This window comes from Melozone crissalis, unplaced genomic scaffold (assembly GCF_028551555.1).
Source record: "Melozone crissalis strain CALT ecotype California unplaced genomic scaffold, PUWL_Pcris_2 ptg000222l_1, whole genome shotgun sequence".
In the NCBI taxonomy this organism is placed as follows: domain Eukaryota; kingdom Metazoa; phylum Chordata; class Aves; order Passeriformes; family Passerellidae; genus Melozone; species Melozone crissalis.
The window spans coordinates 471,598-498,354 of record NW_026535985.1 but is presented as its reverse complement, the minus strand read 5'-3'; the positions used below and the strand labels follow the sequence as shown (position 1 = coordinate 498,354).

The 26,757-nt window shown below is 47.8% G+C and overlaps 1 protein-coding gene across 1 annotated transcript; it reads left to right on the top strand.

Annotated features, from left to right (window-relative positions):
* The first annotated feature begins 1,156 nt into the window (after positions 1 to 1,156).
* ACVR1B (activin A receptor type 1B) lies at positions 1,157 to 26,214 on the top strand. Its single transcript, XM_054294167.1, has 9 exons — positions 1,157 to 1,289; positions 14,323 to 14,562; positions 15,628 to 15,876; positions 18,171 to 18,401; positions 19,270 to 19,437; positions 21,522 to 21,678; positions 22,512 to 22,636; positions 23,259 to 23,389; positions 23,934 to 26,214. The coding sequence occupies exons 1-9, from the start codon at positions 1,166 to 1,168 to the stop codon at positions 24,057 to 24,059; spliced, it is 1,551 nt and encodes a 516-aa protein (XP_054150142.1). The 5' UTR covers positions 1,157 to 1,165; the 3' UTR covers positions 24,060 to 26,214.
* The last annotated feature ends 543 nt before the right edge of the window (positions 26,215 to 26,757 follow it).

Here is a 26,757-nt window from a genome sequence, read left to right as displayed (position 1 = left end):
AGACACAAACAACACATGAGTACACCAATCACACATTTGCACACGCATCAGACATGGCTGCACACATGAACAACGCCTGAACACACAAATCAAACGTGTGCACACACACCATACACAAACAACACCTGAACACACACATCACACACTGTGCACACACGACACACACAAACAACATGTGAATACACCAATCACACACTGTGCACACACATCATGTTTGAACACACACATCACACATTTGCACACACATCACACACAGCTGCACACATGAACAACACCTGAACACACAAATCACACGTGCGCACACGTCAGACACAAACAACACGTGAATACACCAACCACACATATGCACACGCATCAGACACAGCTACACACATGAACAACGCCTGAACACACACATCACACACTGTGCACACACACCAGACACAAACAATGCCTGAACACCTGCACATCACACATGTGCACACACGTCATGTTTGAACATACAAACCACACGTGTGCACACACACCAGACATGGCTGCACACCTGCACACACATATCACACACTGTGCACACACGTCACGTTTGAACACACACTGTGCACACAAATCGTGTTTGGACACATATGTCACACATGTGCACACACATCAGACATGACTGCACACATGAACAATGCCTGAACACACACATCACATGTGTGCACACACATCATACACAAAAATCACACTCGCATATCACACATATCTCACACACTTATCACACCTGTCTCACACATGTATCTCACCCATATCACACCCAGATATCACACTTATCACACACATATATCTCACATATCTTACACACTTATCACACACGTATCTCACCCATATCTTACACCCATATCTCACCATATCACACAATTACCTCACCCATACCTTACACACTTATCCCACCCACATCATACACATATCTTACACGTATCTCACCCATATCTTACACCCATATCTCACATTTATCTCCCCTTATCTCTCCCTTATCTCCTCTCCCCAGCCCAGGGTCCCCTCCTGCTGTCCCCCCCTCCCTTCCCGAGTGCGCACGCGCGGGTTCGCTCCGCCCCCTCCTCTTTAGCCCCGCCCCCAGCCCCGCCCCCGCTCCCCCTCCCGCCGGCGCTGCGGCCGCTCCGCTCCGAGGCCGCGGCGCGTCCCCGCCATGGCCGCCCGGGCCCCCCGCTTCCCTTCGGCCCTTCCATCCGCCCGCCGCTCCCCGCCGTCCCCCGCCGCCCTCCTGCCCGTCCTGCTCCTGCTCCTGGCCGGCCCGCTCGGCGGGGCCCGCGGTGAGTGAGCCCGGCCCGCACCGGGCACAACATGGCGGCGCCCCCGCCCCCGCCGTGAGGGGAACGGGGAGGACCGGGGAGGGGTCGTGAGGGGGAGCGAGGGATGATGGAGGGAAGCGAGAGGGAGGCGATGCGGGGAGCTGAGGGCAGCGCGGGGGGATGAGCCGGGGCCTGCCCGGGCCTGGGGGCGGCTGTGGGGCGGGCGGGTGTGGGGTGAGGCCCTGGGGAGGTTTTAGGGTGAGGGGAAGGGGGTGAGGGAGGGCTGGGGGTGTGAGGAGGCCCTGAGGGGTTTGGGGGCGGGGAGAGACAGGGGTGGGTGTTCCAGGGTGGTGAGAAGGGCTGAACTGAGGGGAGGGGTGGATCGTGGGGTGGGGTTGGAGGGGCCTGGAGGTTCCCCCAAGGCTGCCCCTGAGGGTTTGGGGCGTGGATAGGTGTGGGTGTTTCAGGGTGAAAAGAAGGATTTGGGGTGGGATCTATGGATTTAGGGGTTCTGAAATCGGGGGGACTCTGAAGGCATCAAGGACGTGTTTGGGGGGCTTGGATAGTGTGGGTGTTTCAGGGTGAAGGGAAGGATTTGGGGGTGGGATCTGTGGGGTTAGGGGTTCTGAAATCAGGGAGGACTCTTTAGGCATCAAGGATGTGTGTTGGATGTTTGGGGGCTCACAGAGGGGCGTGGATAGCTGTGGGTGTTTTGGGGTGAAAGGAAGGATTTGGGAGTAAGATCTATGGGGTTAAGGGGTCTGGAAGAAAGGGGAACTCTGAAGGCATCAGGGATATGTACTGGATGTTTGGGGGGTGTGGATAGGTGTGGGTGTTTCGGGGTGAAAAGAAGGATTTGGGATCCATGGGGTTAAGGGTTCTGAAATCTGGGGGGACTCTGAAGGCATCAAGGATGTGTGTTGGATGTTTTGGGGGGCATGGATAGGTGTGGGTGTTTCGGGGTGAAAAGAAGGATTTGGGGGTGGGATCTATGAGGTTTGGGGTTCTGAAATCAGGGGGGACTCTGATGGCATCAGGGATGTGTGTTGGATGTTTGGGGCTCACAGGGGCGTGTGGTTTGTGTGAACCAGAGCTGGTTTGTGGCTTTGTGGGATGGGGATGTGTCAGGAAGAGGCAGCAGCAATTGGGGCTGGGGGTGGCTCTGAAGACCCCTGTGCTCACCTTGAGAGAAGATCTGGGAGCCTTCAGCCTCAGGTTTTGGGAGATAACGATGGAAATTGAGATTTATGAGTTTCACAGAGGATGGGCTTGGAGGTCTCAGAGCTTTCTGGGCTTGTCATAGAGGTGTGGATGAGCCCAGGGTGGGCAGTGCCACCGTGTTGTCGTGGAATTTCTGGGGTTGTGGCCTCTTCCCATTATCCTGTGGCTCATGCTGGGGTGAACTGGGCACCCCCCATGCCCCAGAGGTGTGTCTGTACCACACCCCCCCCCCTCCAATCTGCAATTTGGGCTTTTAAGGAAACCTTTCATACCCTGGGCTTCTGGAGCAGCTGTAAATATTTGTTTGGAGGGAGGTGAGGGGGGAAGAACTCTTTGTGTTGGGTGTTTGTTCTGTGTTGATCCTTTCCTAGGGAAAGAGTGAGAGCTCTCAGCTCTGGCTTTGAGAGGAACAGGAGGTTTCTGCTGCAGGTTTGGGGCAAACAGAGAATCCCAGCTCCATTTTTAGGAAGGAAATTGAAGTGGAGGAACGATTTTCCCCATGCCCCAGAGGTGTGTCTGTACCGCCCACCCCCCTCCAATCTGCAATTTGGGCTTTTAAGGAAACCTTTCATACCTTGAGCTTCTGGAGCAGCTGTAAATATTTGTTTGGAGGGAGGTGAGGGGGGGAAGAACTCTTTGTTGTTCCTTTTCCTTTCCCTGGTTCTGCTGCTCGTGGGGGAAGAGTGAGAGCTCTCAGCTCTGGCTTTGAGAGGAGCAGGAGGTTTCTGCTGCAGGTTTGGGGCAAACAGAGGATCCCAGTTCCATTTTTAGGAAGGAAATTGATTTGGGATGAACTGGAGGGACGATTTTCCCAAAGGAAAGACCTGACTGAACATCTCTGGGCACAGAGGACGGGCTGGTGGCCACTCTGGTGTTCAGGGCTTCCCAGAGCAGTCCAGCTCTGTGCCCATGGGGGTGATCCTGTTGTGTAACTCGGGTACCTGTCCTGACAGGTTCCTCTGGGGAATATTTTTCTCCTCCCCAACCTCTCCCCGTTTGTGCTCTGCATTCCCACCTGACAGACAGAGGGTAATAACTCTGTGTGTGTGTGTGTGCAGATCTGGGCTTGTCAGAGCACACAAAATGCCTTCAAACCTCACCTGGGCAGCAGGTGAGGGTTTACCTGGGATTCCTGAGAATTTGGGGGTACAAATTTGGGAGGAGAGGAGCTGTGTTTTGGTGCAACCCCAGCCTTACAAGGGTATTTCAACTCCTCTGTGATAAATGGCAGAGCAGGATCAGATGAGACTCATGGCATGGCTGTGCTCAGGCTTTCACTTAGCTAAAAATGGGTGTTTATTAAAAAAAATCATAATTAATAAACAGGAAAAGACCAATTGAGTGTACAAATCCCCTGGAAACTTGGCAACTCGTGGTGCCTTTGATTTTGGGCTCTAGGAGTGATTATTGTTTCCGCTTTTATTCAGTGCAAGGTGTGAGCTCAGCCTGGGCTGGAGGGAGCTGCACTCGTGGAATGAGGTGCAGGATGGCAGGGATCACCCTGGGAATAATGAAATAATCAAGAAAAATCATCAATTAAAAAAAAAAAAAAAGGAAAATAATCAAGAAAAATCATCAGTCTTTAAAAACAAAAAAGGAAAATAATCAAGAAAAATCATCAGTCTTTAAAAACAAAAAAGGAAAATAATCAAGAAAAATCATCAATCTTTTTTAAAAAAAAAAGGAAAATATCCAGGCTCCTTTGCAAAGGGGTGTTGCAGGTCAGCTTTGCTTGAAATCAATCAAAAACCCACCTTGAGGGAATAATTTTGGGGCAGCAGATTTTATTATTAACACCACCTGCTTCAAATATTTCCTCAGTTAAATCAGGCGAACCCTGCGTGGTTTGGAAGTTATATCTTACAACTTTCCAAGAAAGCCTTTCTCTGACTGGAAATTAAAAACAGTGTCCAACAAACATTCTTGAACTCGTCCAGCTCCTTGGCCAGACACTTGGGTTGGTTTTTATTTTTTCTTTCCCCTGAATTCCCTGCCAGCAGGGGATGCTCCGGAAATGGCTCTTGCGAAGGGAGCCGAGTCAAACGTCAGCTCTCATAGCAGCAAGCAAAGTTCACTGGGTGGTGACAGGGGCAGAGCAGGCAGGAATTGCTTCTCTGTTTTATAGACATGAAATTCTGGGTGGGAACTCCTTATTTAAGCCCTTGGTTTTCAGCTGTTTTGTGCTTCTCTTTGTGCACCACTGTTTATTTCTTTCTTTTCAGCAGAAAATAAAAAAAAAGAGCCTTCCCTACACTTTAAATCCTTGCTGCTTTTTGTGGCCTTCTTGCAAGTGTGGATTGCTGGATGTGGCAGTGTTGGCCACATGTTAAACAATTTCCACTCTGGAAAAGCCTGAGAGAAGCCAGGATGGCTCTGAAGTCTTGTTGATAAACCTGGGCAGCATCAGGTGTGCAGGGTGTTCTTCCCCAGCACCAGTGGGTGTGGGGTCTCTTGCCTCCTAAACTGGTTTGCTGGCAAGTTAAAACACAGAATTGGTGTCAGTTAAAACACAAAATTGGTGTCAGTTAAAACACAAAATTGGTGTCAGGTAAAACACAAAATAGTGTCAGACCAGGAGCTCTGTGTCCATGGTCTGGGTGGAAGAGCAACAGCAGAAACATCAAGACTTCTTCTAATTAACCTCTTAATGATGAAACTCTTGTCAATTCCTTATTTACCATTCATTCAGGAGCTGGTCTGTGTTCCTGGGGTAGATGCAGGGAAAGTTCTGCACTTTAAACACAAAATTGGTGTCAGTTAAAACACAAAATAGTGTCAGACCAGAGCCAAGAGAGGGAATGGTGAGATGTGTGTCCGTGTTCAGGGTGGAAGAGCAACAGCAGAAACATCAAGACTTCTCCTAATTAACCTCTTAATGATGAAACTCCTGTCAATTCTTTATTTACAATTTATTCAGAAGCTGGTTTGTGTTCCTGGAGTGGATGCAGGGAAAGTTCTTCGCTTTAAACACAAAATTGGTGTCAGTTAAAACACAAAATTGGTGTCAGACCAGCAGCTCTGTGTCCATGTTCTGGGTGGAAGAGCAGCAACAGAAACATCAAGACTTCTTCTAATTAACCTCTTAATGATGAAACTCCTGTCAATTCTTTATTTACAATTCATTCAGGAGCTGGTTTGTGTTCCTGGAGTGGATGCAGGGAAAGTTCTGCACTTTAAAGCCACATTCTTCCTGCCTCTTTTATTTTTTTTTGTTGTTTCCATTTCGTGTGTTTTCTAGTCAGCCCTGCTGCCTTCACGTCAGGTCCAGCCTGTGCCAGGGGACTGCAGCCAGCTCAGAGAAGTTGAGACTCTTACTTCCAACTTGAAATATCCCAGGATAATGTTTAGTTTCTGGATGACTTGCTTTAAAGTGCTTTGTTTTTCATAGTGTGCTTTGCAGCTAATTTTAACTCCATTTCATGTAGCAGCAATGGGTCAGTAGATACCAGAAGCACCAGCAAGAAGCAAAAAAGAGAAATGTTTTGATCCACAACAGGAGGGGAAATGAGATGTGGGGAAGGTGCTGTAGCTATGGAAGGGTTGATTTCTCCAGCTCCTTAGTGAGGAAATGGGCACTGACAGCACCCAGAGCTGGCCTGACATTGGATTTTGGGGGCAGTGGGTGCAGGTGACACCTGGGGAGCCACTTGGGACTCAAATTTATCCCAGCAAGGGCTGCAGGGATCCCCACCAGCAGGGTGAATGTGAGTATGAAGGGCCAGCAAGGGATGGAGCAGCTCTCCTATAAGAAAAGGATGGGAGAACTGGGATTGTCCAATAATGGAGTGACCTGATTGTGGCCTTCCAGTCCCTGAACAGAGTCTGCAAGAAAAAATTGGGGAAAATCTTTGCAAGGAGCTCCAGGACAAGAGGGAATGGCTTCCCAGTGCCAGAGGGCAGGGCTAGGTGGGATTTTGGGCAGAAATTGCTCCCTGGGAGGGTGGTGAGGCCCTGGCACAGAATGCCCAGAGAAGCTGGGGCTGCTCCTTCTGTGGAAGTGTCCAAGGCCAGGTTGGAGCCACCTGAGGTAGAGGAAGATGTCCCTGCCCATGGCAGTGGGGTGGAACAAAATGAGCTTTGAGGTCCCTTCCAAGCCAAGCCACTCCAGGATTCCATGATAATAGAATGGAATAATAATATTCCATGATAATAATAATATTCCATGATAATATAATGGAATAATAATATTGCATGGTAATAATAATATTGCATGATAATAGAATGGAGTAATAATATTCCATGATAATAATAATATTCCATGATAATAGAATGGAATAATAATATTGCATGATAATAGAATGGAATAATAATATTGCATGAGAATGGAATAATAATAATATTGCATGATAATAGAATGGAATAATAATATTCTATGGTAATATAATGGAATAAGAATATTCCATGATAACAATAATATTGCATGATAATAGAATGGAATAATAATGCATGATAATAGAATGGAATAATAATTTTCCATGATAATAGAATGTATTAATAATATTTCATGATAATAGAATGGAATAAGAATATTCTGTGATAATAGAATTGAATAATAATATTCCATTATAATAATAATATTGCATGATAATAGAATGGAATAATAATATTCCATGATAATATAATGGAATAATAATATTCTGTGATAATAGAATGGAATAATAATATTCCATGATAATAATAATATTGCATTATAATAGAATGTAATAATAATATTCCATGATAATAGAATGGAATAATAAAATTCCATGATAATAGAATGGAATAATAATATTCCATGATAATAGAATGGAATAATAATATTCCATGATAATATAATGAAATAATAAAATTCCATGATAATAGAATGGAATAATAATATTGCATGATAATAGAATGGAATAATAATAATATTGCATGATAATAGAATGGAATAAGAATATTCCATGATAATAGAATGAAATAATAAAATTCCATGATAATAGAATGGAACAATAAGTATTCCATGATAATAGAATGGAATAATAATATTGCATGATAGTAGAATGGAATAAGAATATTCCATGATAATACAATGGAATAAGAATATTCCATGATAATAGAATGGAAAATAAATCTCGATTTTTTAAAGCCTTCATCAGATGGCTCAGTGTCCCCTCATCATTGCCTCTGGGAAAATGGAGCTGATTTTTTCCTGTTCCTTTATCCAGCTGAGCCAGGAGCACACAGAGACTCCTGGACACACCTGAGGAGTTCATGGCCATGAATTCCTAACCCTGGCTGATACAGGTTGCTCTTTATTTTGGCACAGCACAGAGCCAGACACTGACAGGTATTTCTTTCTTCCAAGCATGTTTACACACGTCCCTCTTCATTAAAGCATCCAAAGGAGCTGCAGAGCTACAAAGGCAATTGTTCCCCATTTCTGCTGCTGATATTATTCTGAAACTGGTGCTCCCAGCGTGGGGCTCAAAAGACAGAAATCAGCTGCAGCTCCTGTGCCCTCAAAGTCAGGGGAATCATTCTTCCAGCCTCAATTCAAACTGTTGAAAAAGAACAGCAAAAAATCCCTGCAGAAAAAAAAATCTGTTTATCTGGTAAATAACGTGGGTGGTTATTGGCAGTTTTACCAATGATCATCTTCAGGTTAATTATCCTCATCCATATTGATCAGGTAGAGTTTTCAGCCCTGAGAAAATGGCATCTTTCTTAGGGAGATGCTGGAAAATGTATTCCTAAAGGTGCTTTAACACCATTGCAGGAGATTCTGCTGTGAAACTTTTTCCTGTCTAGCTGCAGAGACATCTTGACACATGTGAGAATAAATCCGTGCAAAATGAGCTGGGAGAGTTGCTGGGAGAGGAGGAGAAATGTTCTTTGCCTGTCAGAGCTCAGTGTTTGAATCTCCCTGGAGCACAGAGCTGGAATCTGCAGCCCCCCACCTGTTTGTTTGGATCCATTTTGGGAATACAGGTTGTTTTAATGGGGGGTTTGGAGGAACAGAGCAATCCCAGTGGGTTTTTCCTTTTTTCTGTGGTTGATGCAGGGGGATATGGACACCTCTGTGCCCCAGGATCCTTTCAGAGCTGGGTTTATAACCTGGGAACCTTGTGGGGAGCAGGAATCAAACCCTGGGCTGGGATACTCAAGGATTGAGGAGAGGTCACTCAGCACTGCAAATAAATAAATTTTATTTTGTTTATTGTCAGTGCACTGGAATCTCTCAGGTTTTGGTGAACAGCAGTGAGGCCCAGCCTCAGGTAGAATCACAGCAAGGTTTGCTCCATCCCTCCAATGAGAACAAAGCTTTTCATGTTTGTTTGGAACCATTTTTGGAATACAGGTTGTTTTAATGGGGGGTTTGGAGGAACAGAGCAATCCCAGTAGGTTTTTCCTTTTTTCTGTGGTTGATGCAGGGGGATATGGACACCTCTGTGCCCCAGGATCCTTTCAGGGCTTTAATCCAGGAACCTCGTGGGGAGCAGAAAGAGTCAAACCCTGGGCTGGGATAGTCAAGGATTGAGGAGAGGTCACTCAACACTGCCAATAAATAAATTTTATTTTGATTATTGTCAGTGCTGAGGGATCTCTCAGATTTTGGGGTAGAGCAGTGAGGCCCAGCCTTGGATAGAATCACAGCAAGGTTTGCTCCATCCCTCCAGTGAGAACACAGCTTTTCATGTTTGTTTGGATCCATTTTGGGAATAGAGGTTGTTTTAACGGAGGGAGAGAGCCATCCCAGTGTTTTTTTCCTCTTTTCTGTGGTTGATGTAGGAGGATATGGATGCCTCAGTGCCCCAGGATCCTTTCAGAGCTGTAATCCAGGAACCTCGTGGGGAGCAGAAGGAGTCAAACCCTGGGCTGGGATAGTCAAGGATTGAGGAGACACTCAACTCACTCAACACTGCCAATAAAAAATAGGTTTTTGTTGATTGTCAGTGCTGAGGGATCTCTCAGGTTTTGGTGAACAGCAGTGAGGCCCAGCCTCAGATCGAATCACAGCAAGGTTTGCTCCATCCCTCCAGTGAGAACAAAGCTCTTCATATTTGTTTGGATCCATTTTGGGAATACAGGTTCTTTTAGCAGGGGGTTGGAGGGACAGAGCAATCCCAGTGTTTTTTTCCTCTTTTCTGGTTGATGCAGGGGGATATTTTGGTGAACAGCAGTGAGGCCCAGCCTCGGATGGAATCACAGCAAGGTTTGCTCCAACCTGCTCCATCCCTCCAGTGAGAACAAAGCTTTTCCTGCCCAGGATGTGCAGCTGAGCCTTGGGCTTGTTCAGGCAGTGTCTGTGCAGGGCTGGGCTGGGCTCTGGCTGTTGGGGTGGGGAGCAGATCAGGAGGGCTCAGCTCCAGCTCCAGCTCCTTCCACACGGCCTGAGCACGGGGGGAATGCACCAGCCCAGCTCTGGGAACTGCTCTTTGTTTCCCTTCACTATTTCCTTCAGCCCAGGCTGGTTTTTTATTAAGTAGATTATATGTTTGGCTCAATAGGAGCTTTTCTTCTCCAAGGAAAAAAGAATGCTGTTGGCATGAAAAATCCTTTTATCCACTCCTGTCTCCTGCTTTGCCCTGGCTGCTCTCAGAGCACTCAGGAGACACCAGCTCAGCTTCTTGCCCACCTTCTGTCCCCCCACCCGAGGACAAACAACAATTTGCTTTTTCCTGGTTTCTGATAAGTTTCTGATAGAAGAATTAAGCAAACTGGAGTTCCTGGACCTGCATGAGTTGCTCTGTAATTCTCCTCTCTGCCAGGAGCACACAGGCCTTTCCTCCCTGGCACACACAGAAAATTGGGGAGTTCCTGCCTGCAGCTTGAAGGTTCTGGCCAACAATACCTGGAAAGCCCCTCAAGGGTCTGTGCTGAGAGGTGGAGAGAAGGACAGCGTGTGCTGAAGGCTGCATTCTCTTTGTTCTAGCTGCTCTCTAACCATGGGGATTTTTGAGGTGCAAACATCAGAATTAAAGTTAAAACAGAGCAGAGAGGGGTGAAGTTGTCTCAGGGTGAGGTGAAGCCGTGGGGCATCCCCCTCCTTTAGCAGGAAATTTTGGCTTTCTGCACAGAACAGATAAGGATCTCCCTCTGTCTCCAAGCTGGGGCTCTGGTATCATACCTTGCAGGTAAACTGAATTTTTTTTGTTGTTGTTGTTTTTTTAATCCTACAAAATGAGACTGAGCAGACACGACCTGCTTCTCTGCTTTCCCTCTCGAAGGCATGCTCAGTTTCAGGCCAGATAATTCACTCAGAAGTTTACAAAACCAGTTTTATTAGTGCATTTTGAAGTGCTTTGTTTGCTTTGTACCTTCTGGAAGCAAAACTTGCCACAGCCTAAATCTTGGAATTGAGACCTCAAAAATGAGTCTAACAGGAACAAAGTTCAGTTTTGTTGTATCTAAATCAAACTGAAAAGAACCTACACAGTGAAATGTGTGTGGGTTAAATGTTTTTAATTTGTACCTCGAGCTTTTGATAAGTAATAAGGGAGATGCTTTAAAAGACCATTTCCTTTTAAGTAGACATGAAGGCAGGAATGTGCCCTGGGTGCTCTTTGCCATCTCAGATTTTCATAAAATCTCCTTTATCACCAACCTTTGTTCCCCCAAGTGTATGGATTTTTCAGAATTGTCTTTTCTGCACTCTGTTGACCAGGGGAAAACCCTGATCTTGGAGCTGTTTGAAGTGCATGTTAGTAGAGGGGTTTTTTTTTCCTTTCAGTACAACATTTCCTCTCAAAATCTTCAGAATCTGTGGATGTTTTCCATCCTTCTCAACACAGATCAGTCTGTCCGTGTCCCATTTCTCTGGCCTGTGCTGAGCACCTCCATTTGCTCATGATGCTTTTTAAAGGTGTCTCAGCTTTTGATCCCAGAGTTACAGAATCATGAAATAAATAGCCTGAATTGGATCCATCATGATCATCCAGTCCAACTCCTGGTCAGTTTTTCATAAAATCTCCTTTATCACCAACCTTTGTTCCCCCAAGTGAATGGATTTTTCAGAATGGTCTTTTCTGCACTCTGCTGACCAGGGGAAAACCCTGATCTTGGAGCTGTTTGAAGTGCATGTTAGTGGATGGGTTTTTTCCTTTCAGTACAACATTTCCTCTCAAAATCTTCAGAATCTGTGGATGTTCTCCGTCCTTCTCAACACAGATCAGTCTGTCCTGTCCGTTTTCTGTCCTGTGTCCCATTTCTTTGGCCTGTGCTGAGCACCTCCATTTGCTCATGATGCTTTTTAAAGGTGTCTCAGCTTTTGATCACAGAGTTACAGAATCATGAAATAGCCTGAATTGGATCCACCAGGATCATCCAGTCCAACTCCTGGTCTTGTGGAGACATCCCAAAATCCAACCTTTTGGAGAGCAGTGTCCAAACACTCCTGGCAGCTTCAGGACCCTTGGGGGAAGAGTCTTTCCCTGTGCCCATCCTGAACCTCTCCTGCCACAGCTCCAGCCCTTCCCTTGGCTCTCAGCACTGGATTTTCATTGCTGTTTTCAATCTGTTGATTCCAAACTAACCAGCACCCACATTGAGCCCGTCTGAACCAGCTCAAAACAGCAGCTGGAAAAGGAGGAGCAGAATCCAGAGAGAATTAAGTGAATAGTAATGCAATTAGCCTGATTGATTTACCCAGGTCTCTGGGATAAGGGCTAATGGGTGTCTTCCTCCTAAAGGAACCCTGAGTAAATCAGGAGCAGCTTGTTTTTCATGAAGCTTAGGGTAACATGGCCCCACACACAAATATTGAGGGTGATTTTGTGTGTGACTTTACGCTGAGAGGATTTAGATCAGCTTGGGCAGAGTTAACTGTGGCCACTTGTATCTTTTAAAACCCTTCTTCACACCCTCCCTACCTGAAAGCCCATTTCTGCAGCAGGTAAGGACATGTTTTGGATTCCCTCTGGGAAGGCTGGGAGAGCTGATGAAAGCTGCTGAAAAACCCAGCATGCTGCTAAACAAGCCCCACCCTTCTTCTTGACATTGTTGGATTCCTCTTTGTTCCCAAGGATGGCAAGGCCTGAGGATTTGCTTACAGTTTTTCAGGCAGCTTGAGAAAAGTACAATGACAGCTGGGAGGTGGAAAAAATGTGGGAATCTGCCTCAGAGTTTCTCCTTCTCTTTATCCAAATCATCTTTGTGGAGAGCAGGCAAAAAGCCAGGAATTTATTTGACCCAAGGTGGTGTCTCGGATCAGGGAAGCAGTTATTAAGTAAGTGGCTGATCTGGCCGGGTGTGCACGCTTGGCTCGTGCAGTCACTGGGGATTGGGTTGGCTTTGGCCTCTGCCAGCTGCTCCCTGTCTCCCTGAGCTGGGGTGGTCATCCCTGTCCAGCAGGGAGCCTGGACACTCAGCACAGGTGCAATCAGGTTTGAGGAACTGTTGAGTTTTGAGTCTGACCCAAGGTTGGGCTGGGAGAGGATCTCAGTCGGATCTCGCTTGGATCTCCCCCAGTTTGCAGGCATGACTTGGGTCATGGCTGGTGGTTCCTGGCCAGCCCAGATTAAGCAGCTCTAGGGAGCCTGGACACTGAGCTCAGGTGGAATCAGGTCAGTCAGTTGCAGGAATTGTTGGGTTTGGATTGAGTCAGTTGCAGGAATTGTTGATTTTTGGGTTGAGTTTGACCCAAGGTTCGGCTGGGAGAGGATCTCGGTTGAATCTCCCCCAATTTGCAGGCATGACTTGGGTCATGGCTGGTGGTCCCTTGCCTGCCCAGATTAAGTAGCTCCAAGGAGCCTGGACACTGAGCTCAGGTGGAATCAGGTTTGAGGAATTGTTGGGTTTGGGTTGAGTCTGACCCGAAGTTGGACTGGGAGAGGATCGCGCCCGGTTTGCAGGCATGACTTGGGTCATGGCTGGTAGTCCCTTGCCAGCCCAGATTGAGCAACTCCAGGGAGCCTGGACACTCAGCCCAGGTGCAGTCAGGTCAGTCAGCTTGAGGAATTGTTGGGTTTGGTTGAGTCTGACCCGAGGCTGGGCTGGGACAGGATCTCAGATCTCAGTCGGATCTCGCTTGGATCTCGCCCAGTTTGCAGGCATGACTTGGGTCATGGCTGGTGGTCCCTGGCCAGCCCAGATTAAGCAGCTCCAGGGAGCCTGGACAGTCAGCCCAGGTGGAATCAGGTCAGTCAGTTGGAGGAATTGTTGGGTTTGCTTGAGTCTGACCTGAGGTTGGGCTGGGAGAGGATCTCAGTCAGATCTCAGTTGAATTTTGCCTGGTTTGATGGCATGACTTGGGTCATAGCTGGTGGTCCCTGGCCAGCCCAGATGAGGCAGCTCCAGGGAGCTTGGACAGTCTGCCCAGGTGAATCAGGTCAGTCAGTTGGAGGAATTGTTGATTTTTGTGTTGAGTCTGACCCGAGGTTGGGCTGGGAGAGGATCTCGCCTGGTTTGCAGGCATGACTTGGGTCATGGCTGGTGGTCCCTTGCTAGCCCAGATTAAGCAGCTCCAAGGAGCCTGGACATTCAGCCCAGGTGCAGTCAGGTCAGTCTGTTGCAGGAATTGTTGGGTTTGGGTTGAGTCTGACCTGAGGTTGGGCTGGGACAGGATCTCAGTCAGATCTCACCTGGTTTGCAGGCCTGACTTGGGTCATGGCTGGTGGTGATTGCAGCAGGGGCAGGCAAAGGGCTGCCTGGACAGGCACCTCCTGGAAAGGCTCCTCTGCCTCCACAGTCTGGTTCATGCTGAAATTGGATTCTTGCAGGTCTGGAATACTGAGTATGACTTGTGCTGTTTGCAGAGCCGGTTCTTCCAGAGCTTGAGAGCGGCTCTTGAAATGGAGAATTTAAAGAAGGTTTCCTCTCGTTCAAGCTTTAACTCTCTGTGGGTTTTAAGGGGTTGATCTTGTTTTGATTGCAGCTTTGACATGTCTGTGCTCTGACTGCAAACAAGCCAACTCCACGTGTGAGACGGACGGCGCCTGCATGGTCTCAGTGTTCAACCTGGACGGTGTCAAACACCACGTTCGGACCTGCATCCCTGAGGCAAAACTGATTCCTGCTGGGAAACCCTTCTACTGTCTGAGTTCAGAGGATCTGCGTAATACTCACTGCTGCTACTCTGATTTTTGTAACAAAATTGATTTAATGGTTCCCAGTGGTAAGTAGAGAGTGAGATAAACCATGTGTTTGAAGTGGGAGGAGAGGAGCTGTCTGTTTGGGATTGGGAATTTGGAGTTCTCAGCCTTGTTTTCACTTCTTCCCTTCAGTTGCTGCATGAACTTGAGCTCTGGGTTTATTTCCTTCATCTGTAAAGTGAAAATAATAAACCACTTCAAATTCAAATGGGAATGTGTGTGTTCCCTTTGTCAGTGAGCTGGCCCTGCCTTTATCAGCTGATGTTGCTTCCCTTCCAAGACTCCAAATCTTTTCAGTGCTGAGCACAAGTAGAGGAACATTGCAGCAAAGTGTGTGGGGAGGAAGGTGCCTGTGTTCAGAACCATGCAGGGGAAGCAGCCCTGCCTCTGAGTGAGGCTGCGGGAAACTTCTGCTTCTCATCCCTGGGACAGAGAGGGCATGTGGTGCTTCCTCACACCTCCTACTTTCTGTTTTGGGCTGGTTTTTAGTGGGTGCTGGGAAGACTGCAGAGTCATTTTCCTTGGGAGCAGTGGGGAGGTCTCATCTGTGCTCAAAACAACAAATTATTGTCTTCAGGTTTGCTTCTGTAGCACTTGAAAGGAATCCCCAGAATAGATGGAAAGTCACAGTTTAGTGGTGCCTTTAAACTAGGAAGGTGGTTGGGTTAAAGAGTATAAGGAATTCTACAGCAGATGGAAACTGTAGGAAAATCCACAGAGGAAGAGAATGTCACAACCTGATATTTGACCAGGTTCAGTTCACTGTTGCAGGGGAAAAAGGGAGCAGGGAGCCCTGGCCAACTGGTTGAGTTCAAATAGAAGGTGAACTGCAGAGTGTTCTGGAAAATCAGCCCAGAGCTCCTGTCTAAGAGAGTGAATGAACAGCCCACGATCCCTGATCCCACAAAACTTCTTTTTGAGGTTTCAGCTACATTTTGCCTGCTTGACGATCAGCCCCACCTTAACACTTTAATTAATATATCCTCAGGCTAAAATTGCCCAGGCTCTGAGAGAGCAGTAAAACACTCAAAAGTCCTCAAAGCAATGATAATTTCCTCAAAATCTCTGTTTGTTTTTCTCTTCCCAAGGACACCTGAAGGACAACGAGCCCCCGTCGAGCTGGGGCCCGGTGGAGCTGGTGGCGGTGATCGCCGGGCCCGTGTTCCTCGTGTTTGTCGTCATGATCATCGTGGTCTTCGTGTTCCACCACCACCAACGGGTCTATCACAACCGCCAGAGGCTGGACATGGAGGATCCTTCTTGTGAAATGTGCCTTTCCAAGGACAAGACCTTGCAAGATCTGGTCTATGATCTCTCCACCTCCGGCTCTGGCTCAGGTATTGCGAGATGATGGGACGTGACCGGTGAGAAGTTGCTGTTGTCTCTTTGGGCTGGTGGTTGCCACAGCTTTGCTGCCTCAGAGCCTGTTCAGGGGCTCTGGCATGAGGAATTGGAAGGGATGTTTAAATTCAGTCTCATGTCTGTTCAGGTAGGAGCAATAGTTAAATTCCACCTTAACTGCAAGAGCAAAGAGCTGCATCTGTTCCCAGTTTAACCTTGGAGCAGGGTTTGGCTTGGAGACAGCCATGAACTGCTAACCTGTGTGTTGTTGGATGTCACCTGCATCAAAGCTGCAGGAAATTGGGGAAGATCCCAGCAGATCAACATTTGACAGTGCAAATAGCTCATTTCATCCCAAAGAACCCTTGGGTCTTCCCAGGTGGATGATGTGCAGTGTTTGCTTCTGTAGCACTTGAAAGGAATCCCCAGAAGAGATGGAAAGTCACAGTTTAGTGGTGCCTTTGAACTAGGAAGGTGGTTGGGTTAAAGAATATAAGGAATTCTACAGCTGTAGGAAAATCCACAGAGGCAGAGAATGTCACAACTTGATATTTGACCAGGGAATAAACCTTCAGCAGCACATCTGCTGCTAGATATAAAATATTTGGGATTTTTTCTGTGTGGATGCTGTGGGCAGGTGAGCTCAATGCTTTCTGTGAGCAATGGCAGCAATGTTGGGGCTCCTTTCTTAAGATAAATTTGGGAGGGATTTCTGCTTTTTGGCAGAAAGTGACTTCAAGTTCCATTCTTTGCATATTGAGGCTGCAGTTCCTTTCATGTGTCATGGAGCAGAATTTCCCCAACTGCTCCTTGCTGGATCTCTGCTTCAAAGCAAAATTCAGATGCTGCCCAAGAACTGGCACATCCCACACAGGAGCTGCCACCATTCCCTGCTTTGGGTCTTGCTCAGGCTCCCAGTTGTTATCAAATGTAAAATCTGCTGGGTTTCAGGACATTTTTCAGCCTCTGGTGTCTCAGGAGGTTTTTTGGTACCACAGTGTAGGAATGTGCCCCCTGTTGACAGAGTGACCAAATTATCCTTTGTCTCCTTAAAAAGGAAAAAAGCCCAGAAGTTTCTCTCCTCAATGAGGTGAAAAGACACCCCATAGGACCTGAGGGGCTTCACCTCAAACTTCAGGATAGCCAATTGGACAGGAGCCAAAAATCCCACCTGAGCAATTCACTAGAAAAAGAAGAGAACAAAGGAACTGATTGCTTTTGTGGGATGTTTTACCAGGAGCAAGAACCTCGAGTTTTCTGTATAAAGACATTTATTATTTTGCCTTTTATTAAAACTTCTCTGTTTCAAACACTATCACAGAAGCCACCCAGCTGATTTTATGCCTTCTGAGGTAGCTGAGCTATCTTAAATGTGTATAAATCTCCAAGAGTTTACTAATACCTAGCTCAGCGAGACCATTCTATCAGTGGAGTTTGGTTTTTTCCCCCTCTTGCATCTAGCTCAGGTTTTCTCTATAAGGAGCTTTGTTATTTTGCCTTTTATTAAAACCTTTTTTTCCAACACTACCACAGAAGCCATCCTGCTGATTTTATGCCATCTAAGGTAGCTGAGCTATCTTGGGTGTGAAATAAATCCCCAAGAGCTCATGAGACCTAGCTCGAGGAGATCCTTGTATCAGTGGAATTTGGTTTTTTTCCCCCTCTTGAACGTGGCTCAATTTTTCTCTATAAACAGTTTTGTTATTTTGCCTTTCATTAAAACTTTTCTGTTTCCAACACCACCACAGAAGCCATCCTGCTGATTTTATGCCTTCTGAGGTAGCTGAGCTATCTTAAATGTGTATAAATCTCCAAGAGTTTACTAAGACCTAGCTCAGCGAGACCATTCTATCAGTGGAGTTTGGTTTTTTCCCCCTCTTGCATCTAGCTCAGGTTTTCTCTATAAGGAGCTTTGTTATTTTGCCTTTTATTAAAACCTTTTTTTCCAACACTACCACAACAGCCATCCTGCTGATTTTATGCCTTCTAAGGTAGCTGAGCTATCTTGGGTGTGAAATAAATCCCCAAGAGCTTGTGAGACCTGGCTCGAGGAGATCCTTGTATCAGTGGAGTTTGATTTTTTTTCCCCTCTTGCACGTGGCTTGGAGCTTTGTGATTTTGCCTTTTATTAAAACTTTTCTGTTTCCAACACCACCACAGAAGCCATCCTGCTGATTTCATGCCTTCTGAGGTAGCTGAGCTATCTTGGGTGTGAAATAATTCCCCAAGAGCTTCTGAGACCTGGCTTCTATCACCGCAGGGATTGATTCCTTCCTTTCCTTGTCCCCAGGCTTGCCTCTGTTTGTGCAGCGGACGGTGGCTCGGACCATTGTCCTTCAGGAGATCATTGGCAAAGGCCGCTTTGGGGAGGTGTGGAGGGGCAGGTGGCGTGGGGGTGACGTGGCTGTGAAGATCTTCTCATCACGTGAGGAACGTTCCTGGTTCAGGGAGGCAGAGATCTACCAAACAGTGATGCTGAGGCACGAGAACATCCTGGGATTCATTGCTGCAGATAACAAAGGTAAGAGGTGCCTCAAGCCTGGAGCAGAGGCTTCACCACACCCTTTCCAAGAAGTTTCCTCTAATTTCCAAGCTAAACCTTCCCTGGTGTGACTTTAGGCCATTTCTTCTGGTCCTGTTTCTTGTTGCCTCACCTGGCTCCATCCTTCTGTCAGAGTGAGAAGGTCACCCCTGAGCCTCCTTCAGGTGGAGCCCTCCAGCTCCCTCAGCTGCTCTTCAGAATTATCCATTCCATTCCCCAGCTTCATTGCCCATCTCTGGTCACATTTCAGTACCTCCATCCTCCTGTCAAGAACTTGATCAGAGTGAGAAGGTTCCCCCTGAGCCTCCTTTTCTTTAGGTTGAGCCCTCCAGCTCCCTCAGCTGCTCTTCACAAGTTATCCACACCCTTCCCCAGCTCCATTGTCCATCTGTGGTCACATTCCAGCACCCCCATCCTCATGTCAAGAAGTTCATCAGAGTGAGAGGGTCACCCCTGAGCCTCCATTTCTTCAGGTGGAGCCCTCCAGCCCCCCAGCTGCCCTTTAGAAGTTATCCACACCCTTCCCCAGCTCCATTGCCCATCTGTGGTCACACTCCAGCACCTCCACATCTTTCCTGTCATGGGGGATTAAAGCTGATTAATTCAGCTTCTCTGGGCCTCTACACTGCCCAAAACTCCTCCAGGATTCGAGCTGTTGCCTCACCAGTGCCTGGCACAGAAGGAAAATCACTGCTCTAGTCCTGCTGGCCACGCTATGGCTGATTTGAGCCATTTCTTAACTCACCCCTGTCAAGCTGTAACTTCACCCAGTCCCAAAAACCTGTGGAATGCTCAGTGGCCATTTCTACTCTGGATCTGCCTGAGCTCCATCTCTTTCCTGTTGCAGATAACGGGACATGGACTCAGCTGTGGCTGGTCTCTGACTACCATGAGCACGGCTCTCTCTTCGATTACCTGAACCGCTACACGGTGACCATCGAGGGCATGATCAAGCTGGCCCTGTCTGCTGCCAGCGGGCTGGCCCACCTGCACATGGAGATTGTGGGCACTCAGGGTAAAAAATGAATTGGGAATTCTTGAGGGGAGGATAAAGCAGGATTGCTGAAAGGAGCTTGTGATGGTGTTTATAGGGGTTTTGGGATGAGGGAAGAGACGAGGATCTGACTCCATGTTTCAGAAGGCTGATTTTTTATTTTATTATATATATTACATTAAAACTATGCTAAAAGAGTAGAAGAAAGGGTTTCATCAGAAGAATAGAAGAATGTGCCCAAATTGGGAAATTGGGAATTCTTGAGGGGAGGGTAAAGCAGGATTGCTGAAAGGAGCTTGTGATGTGTTCACAGGGGTTCTTGGATAAGGGAAGTGGGAAAATTTTGGGATGGGGCACTGCAGACCCTCAGCACATGCCTGTGACTGTGTTCACAGGGGTCTTAGGATGAGGGAAGAGATGAGGATCTGACTCCATGTTTCAGAAAGCTTGATTTATTATTTTATTATATATATTACATTAAAACTACACTAAAGAATAGAAGAAAGGATTTCATCAGAAGAATAGAATAGCAAAGAATGATAACAAAGGTTTGTGGCTCGGCTCTCTGAGCCAGCTGACTGTGATTGGCCATTACAATTACAAACATCCAAGATGGGCCAATCAAAGATTCACCTGTTGCATTTCACAGCAGCAGATAATCAATGTTTACATTTTGTTCCTGAGGCCTCTCAGCTTCTCAGGAGGAAAAATCCTAAAGAAAGGATTTTTCATGAAAGATGTCTGTGACAGGAGCTGATGTGCTGTGCAGCAAACCCTGCCTGAGTCAGCCCAGCTTCATCTGGTGGTTATGGAGCAGAAATAGAGCGATTGCTTTGGCTGGCTGTGAAGTGGGTTAACCCGGGAGTTATATCACCATTTCACATCCCATCCTAAAATTGGCGCTGCCTGGGTGGGATGTGAGCACAGGCAGAAGCAGAATCACAAACTTCTGACGTCTGAACCTATGCTGGGATGTGGAGTTTACATCCCTCTTGAGGCCTCTGCGTGCCACTGCATCAGTGGCGCCTCCAAAACACAGAATCACAGAATTATCACAGAATCAATCACAGAATCACAGAATCAATCACAGAATTACAGAATCAATCACAGAATTGCAGAATCAATCATAGAATCAATCACAGAATCAATCACAATCACAGAATCAATTACAGAATCAGTCACAGAATCACAGAATTATCACAGAATCAATCACAGAAGCAATCACAGAATTACAGAATCAATCACAGAATCACAGAATCAATCACAGAATCACAGAATTACAGAATCACAGAATCACAGTCACAGAATCAATCACAGAATCAATCACAGAATCAATCACAGAATCAATCACAGAATTAATCACAGAATTACAGAATCAATCCCAGAGTCACAGAATTACAGAATCACAGAATCATGAGGTTGGAAGAGATCTCTAAAATCATCAAGTCCAACCTATGCCCTAACACCTCAACCAGACCATAGCACCAAGTGCCATGTCCAGCCTTTTTTTAAACATATCCAGAGATGGTGATTCTGCCACCTCCCTGGGAAGAGCATTCCAGTACAATTTGAGCTTTTCCCTGCTCTGTTCCTTATGAATCTAAACAGGAAAAAGTGTTGCAACAGCGAGTTTAACGCCCTGAAATCCAGTTCTGCCTCTGTGCCAGTTCAACAAATGGATTTCCCCAGCTTGACGCTTGTGATGGTGTTCACAGGGGTCTGAGGATGAGGGAAGGGACAAGGATCTGACTCCATGTTTCAGAAGGCTGATTTATTATTTTCTGATATATATTGTATTAAAACTATACTAAAATAATAGAAGAAAGGATTTCATCAGAAGGTTAGCTAAGAAAAAAAAAAAAAGAATGAATAACAAGAGAGTTATTCAAGTCTGAGCCAGCTCACTGTGATTGGCCATTAATTAGAAACAACCACATGAGACCAATCACAGATGCACCTGTTGCATTGCACAGCAGCAGATAATCAATGTTTACATTTTGTTCCTGAGGCCTCTCAGCTTCTCAGGAGGAAAAATCCTAAGAAAAACATTTCTCATAAAAGATGTCTGTGACAGACCCTTGCTGCTTTTTATTTTGCTCTGCTAGGAAAACCTGGGATTGCTCACAGAGACCTGAAATCCAAGAATATTTTGGTGAAGAAGAACGGCACGTGCGCCATCGCTGACCTCGGCCTGGCCGTGCGGCACGACTCCGTCACCGACACCATCGACATCGCCCCCAACCAAAGGGTTGGAACCAAACGGTGAGAAAATGCATTTGGGTGCCTGGAAATGGTTGAGCACTGGGGGAATTCTCTGAATTTAGCATTTCCCAGTGTCTTGCAGCGTGTTTTGTGCCCAAATTGATGGCAAAGGGATGTTGCAGGTGAAGGCATTTGGGTGGCTGGAAATGCCTGAGCTGTAGGTTGAGCACTGGGGCATTTTGAATTTAGCATTTTCTGGTCCTTGCAGTGTGTTTTGTGCCCAAATTGATGCCAAAGGGATGTTGCAGGTGAGGGCATTTGGGTGGCTGGAAATGCGTGAGCTCTGGGTTGAGCACTGGGGGAATTCTGAATTTAGCATTTCCTGGTCCTTGCAGTGTGTTTTGTACCCAAATTGATGCTAAAGGGATGTTCCAGGTGAAGGCATTTGGGTGCCTGGAAATGCCTGAGCTGTAGGTTGAGCACTGGGGGAATTCTCTGAATTTAGCATTTTTCAGTGCCTTGCAGTGTCAGTTTTGTACCCAAATTGATGCCAAAGGATGGTCCAGGTGTCACCACGCTGGGAGGTGTGGGCCAGCCATGTAAACCTGGCATCAGGAGCTCATTTAATACATCACAACAAGCTTGGCCTCACTAAAGCATTTGGGACTTTCTGGTGGGAGCCTGATGTAGTTTTGGGACATTTCTACCTCTTTTCCCAGCTTGGTGTTATTCTTGAGTTATTTTTGTCACTCTGTTAGATCACAGGGCCCAGTTCTGTTCTGATGCCAGCAGAGCTTTTTCTGCTGGGAGGAGCTGTGTGGGAAAACCAATCATTTCCTGTATTCCAGAAAATTCCCTCTCAGAATGAAAATATTTTTCCTTTTTCTGTGCAGATACATGGCCCCAGAAGTCTTGGATGAAACCATCAACATGAAACATTTTGATTCATTTAAATGTGCTGATATCTACGCCTTGGGCTTGGTCTACTGGGAGATTGCCCGAAGGTGCAATGCAGGAGGTAAAAGTCCTGTCCTTTGTGTGGCTGGACCACTGGCCATGCTTGCTCCTGGGTCTCCCCCCAACCTTGGGGTTCCATTGATGAGGAGGAGGGAGGTTTGATCAGATTTGGGAGGTTTGAGGGAGAGCAGGGCTGTGGGAGGACACGTCCCTGTGTGTTGTCACCAAGAAGTGACTCATGAGTGCTGCTAAGCCCAGCCAGCGTTGGGTTAAGGCTGTTGGTGCTCCCAGTAGTGGCTGGTGTTCCTTTGGATGGATTTTGAGGAAATGCTGGTGCTGATTGCTGGGGGACTCCCCCAGATCAGTATAAATGTCTTGGCACGTGCAGCTGCAGCCTCATCCCACGTGTGACAGCCCCACAGCGACCCTGGCGCCTTGCTGGGAGGTGTTGATCCCAGCCTGCTGACTCTGTTCCAGTTTAGGCAGCTGCATTTTATTTCCCTGAATTTTTCTCGTTCACTCCAATTCCAGATTCTTCATTTCTGTTCTAAATAACTGCAAAGTGTTGACGCATCTCAGCAGTGAGTCATGGAGCCCAAACCTCCGTCTGTCTGTCTTTAGCAAGCACAGTGTCTGTGGTTCCTGTTCCCAGGAATTTCATTTTTCCCTGCTCTGCCTTTCAGGTATCCATGAGGAGTATCAGCTTCCCTACTATGACCTTGTACCCTCTGATCCTTCCATTGAGGAGATGAGGAAGGTTGTGTGTGACCAGAAATTGCGGCCAAACATCCCAAACTGGTGGCAGAGCTATGAGGTGAGGTCTGCTTTCATCTCCGTTCCTCTCCTTTGAGGAAAGGCTGAGAGAACTGAGATTGTCAGCCTGGAGAGCAGAAGCTTTGGTGTGACCTGATTGTGGCCCTGCCGTATTTGAGGAAGTCTGCAAGAAAAAGGAGGGGAGAATCTTTCCAAGGAGTTCCAGGACAAGAGGGAATGACTTCCCAGTGCCAGAGGACAGGGCTAGGTGGGATTTTGGGAAGAAATTCCTTCCTGTGAGGGTGGTGAGGGCCTGGTACAGGATGCCCAGAGAAGCTGGGGCTGCCTCTTCCCTGAAAGAGTCCAAGGTTGGATGGGGCTTGGACAACCTGGGATAGTGGAAGATGAGATGAGCTTTAGGGTCTCTTCCAACTCAAACCATCCCATGACTCCCCCAGGATAAGATAACAAATTTTGTAAGGTGTGCTCTGATTTTGGGGGATGTGTTGGCTGTGCCAGTCCCCAGGCAGAGCAGCAGCCTGGCAGACCCACGTGGGCTCAGGGGAAGAGCAGAGCTCTGACATTTGCTGTCGTTTCTTGGCCAGGCACTACGGGTGATGGGCAAGATGATGCGGGAGTGCTGGTACGCCAACGGAGCCGCTCGGCTCACTGCCCTCCGCATCAAGAAAACCCTGTCCCAGCTCAGTGTCCAGGAAGATGTGAAAATTTAGGCTCTGAGCCTCAACAGGAGGAAACTGCACAGGAGCTGCTGTGCTAGAGTAGACATGTGATGGAGGCCTACCTCGTGTTTCAGCCCAACCTACTGCTACAACCAGACAGCGGGACCTGCAGGCTGCTAGGCAGGGGGACGGAGCCTACGGAACCGCTCTCTTCCCTGCTTGGGTATGAAACAATCCAAAACCTTTTTGTGATCACCTCCTGAGAGCGTGGAGACTTGAAAGGGACTTCACCCGAGGGATCTCAGCCATGATCCTAACTCTTTGTTCCTTTAAAGGAAATCCCTGTAAAGTTGAGTGTGCGTTGAGCACCCGTTGATGTGCTCGGTGCCGGGAGCGGGAAGGGAAAGGGAAGGTTTTTCTTGCCGTACTCTCGTACTCTCGAGGATTTTTCCAGGGACTGGCACGTTGATGCAGAAAAAGCAAAACAAATGGTGCTCTCTTCCAAGAGGCTGAGCCGGAACAGTTGATCAGCTTCACAACAACCGTTCTCCCTCCTTTTCTTAAGCTTGAAAAAATCCAACTGGGCTCCGTGCCGGGGCCGCCCCGGTGTGTGCATGCGCGAGGCGCGCGTGTCCCCGTGCCTGGTCATCTCCTCCATAGCCGTGCGGTGTCTCTGCCTGTGGGTGGCTCATCTCTGTCCGTGCTTCCTGTGCATGTGCAAATCTCGAGTGTCCCGTTTGTGAGCTGTTTGCTGGTGCTCTCCGTGCTGAGTCGTGAGCCTCGTGGAGCTTGGACAGGCTGCTGCAGAGCGGATCCCCCCCGGCTCCCCGATGGGCGCCGCCACAACGTCCCATCAGGTTGCCTCACTGCCACCCTTTCCCTTTTTTTTAAGATGAAACAAATAAGGAACTGAGAATCACTCCTGGAATCCAGGTTTTTTTTGTCTTGAGCCCCTGGGGTTTGTAATTCTGGGTAGAGGGGAGTGAGTTGTGTCAGAGGTGGAGCAGGCGCTGTGGGGAGTGCAGGACTCAGTTCCCAACTCCAGCACCCAGGCAGATTTCTGGGGACTTGATGATGCAGCAGGGGACAGAGTGGCTGGACAGTGGCCTGGCTGAATATGAGCCAGCAGGTGGCCAAGAACATGCCCAGGTGGCCAAGCAGGCCAGTGGCTCCTGGCCTGGATCAGGAACGGTGTGGCCAGCAGGAGCAGGGAGATCTTCCTCTGTACTTTACATTAGTGAGGCTGCACCCTTCCCTTTTTTTAAGATGAAACAAATAAGGAACTGAGAATCACTCCTGGAATCCAGGTTTTTTTTTTGTCTTGAGCCCCTGGGGTTTGTAATTCTGGGTAGAGGGGAATGAGTTGTGTCAGAGGGGGAGCGGGTGCTGTGGGGGAATGCAGGACTCAGTTCTCCTGGGAACACAATTCCCAACACCCAGGGAGATTTCTGGGGATCTGATGATGCAGCAGGACAGAGTGGCTGGACAGTGGCCTGGCTGAACATGAGGCAGAACATGAGCCCAGGTGGCCCTGGATCAGGAATGGTGTGGCCAGCAGGACCAGGGAGACCATTCTTCTTCTTCTCTACTTGGCACTGGTGAGGCTGCACCTTTCCTTTTTTTTAAGATGAAACAAATAAGGAACTGAGAATCACTCCTGGAATCCAGGTTTTTTTTGTCTTGAGCCCCTGGGGTTTGTAATTCTGGGTAGAGGGGAGTTGAGTTGTGTCAGAGGGGGAGCAGGCGCTGTGGGGAGTGCAGGACTCAGTTCCCAACTCCAGCACCCAGGCAGATTTCTGGGGACTTGATGATGCAGCAGGGGACAGAGTGGCTGGACAGTGGCCTGGCTGAACATGAGCCAGCAGGTGGCCAAGAACATGCCCAGGTGGCCAAGCAGGCCAGTGGCTCCTGGCCTGGATCAGGAACGGTGTGGCCAGCAGGAGCAGGGAGATCTTCCTCTGTACTTTACATTAGTGAGGCTGCACCCTTCCCTTTTTTTATGATGAAACAAATAAGGAACTGAGAATCACTCCTGGAATCCAGGTTTTTTTTGTCTTGAGCCCCTGGGGTTTGTAATTCTTGATAGAGGGGAGTTGAGTTGTGTCAGAGGGGGAGCAGGCACTGTGGGGACTCAGTTCTCCTGGGAACACAATTCCCAGTTCCAGCACCCAGACAGATTTCTGGGGACCTGATAGTGCAGCAGGATGGAGTGGCTGGACAGTGGCCTGGCTGAACATGAGCCAGCTCCATGCCCAGGTGGCCAAGCAGGCCAATGCCTCCTGGCCTGGATCAGGAATGGTGTGGCCAGCAGGAGCAGGGACATCATTCTGTCCCTGTACTTGGCACTGCTGAGGTCACACCTCGAGTGCTGTGTCCAGTTCTGGCCCCTCAGTTTGGGAAGGATGCAAAGAGGAGGACAAAGAGGCTGGAGAGGGGCTGGAACAACCCCTGTGAGGAGCCCTGAGGGAGTTTGGGGTGCTCAGCCTGGAGAAAAGGAGGCTCAGGGGTGATTTTATCCCTAAAGGTGCCTGTGCTCAGGTGGGGCTGGGCTCTGCTCGCACACAGAAGAGGGCACAGCCTTAAGCTGCTCCAGGGGAAGTTTTGGTTGGACATCTGAAAAAAATCCTTCACTGAAAAAGTGATTGGGTGCTGGAATAATCTGCCCAGGGAGGTGCAGGAGTCCCTGAATGTGTTTAAAAATGGCACTCATGGTTTAGCTGATGAGGAGGTGTTAGGTTTGGGCATAGGT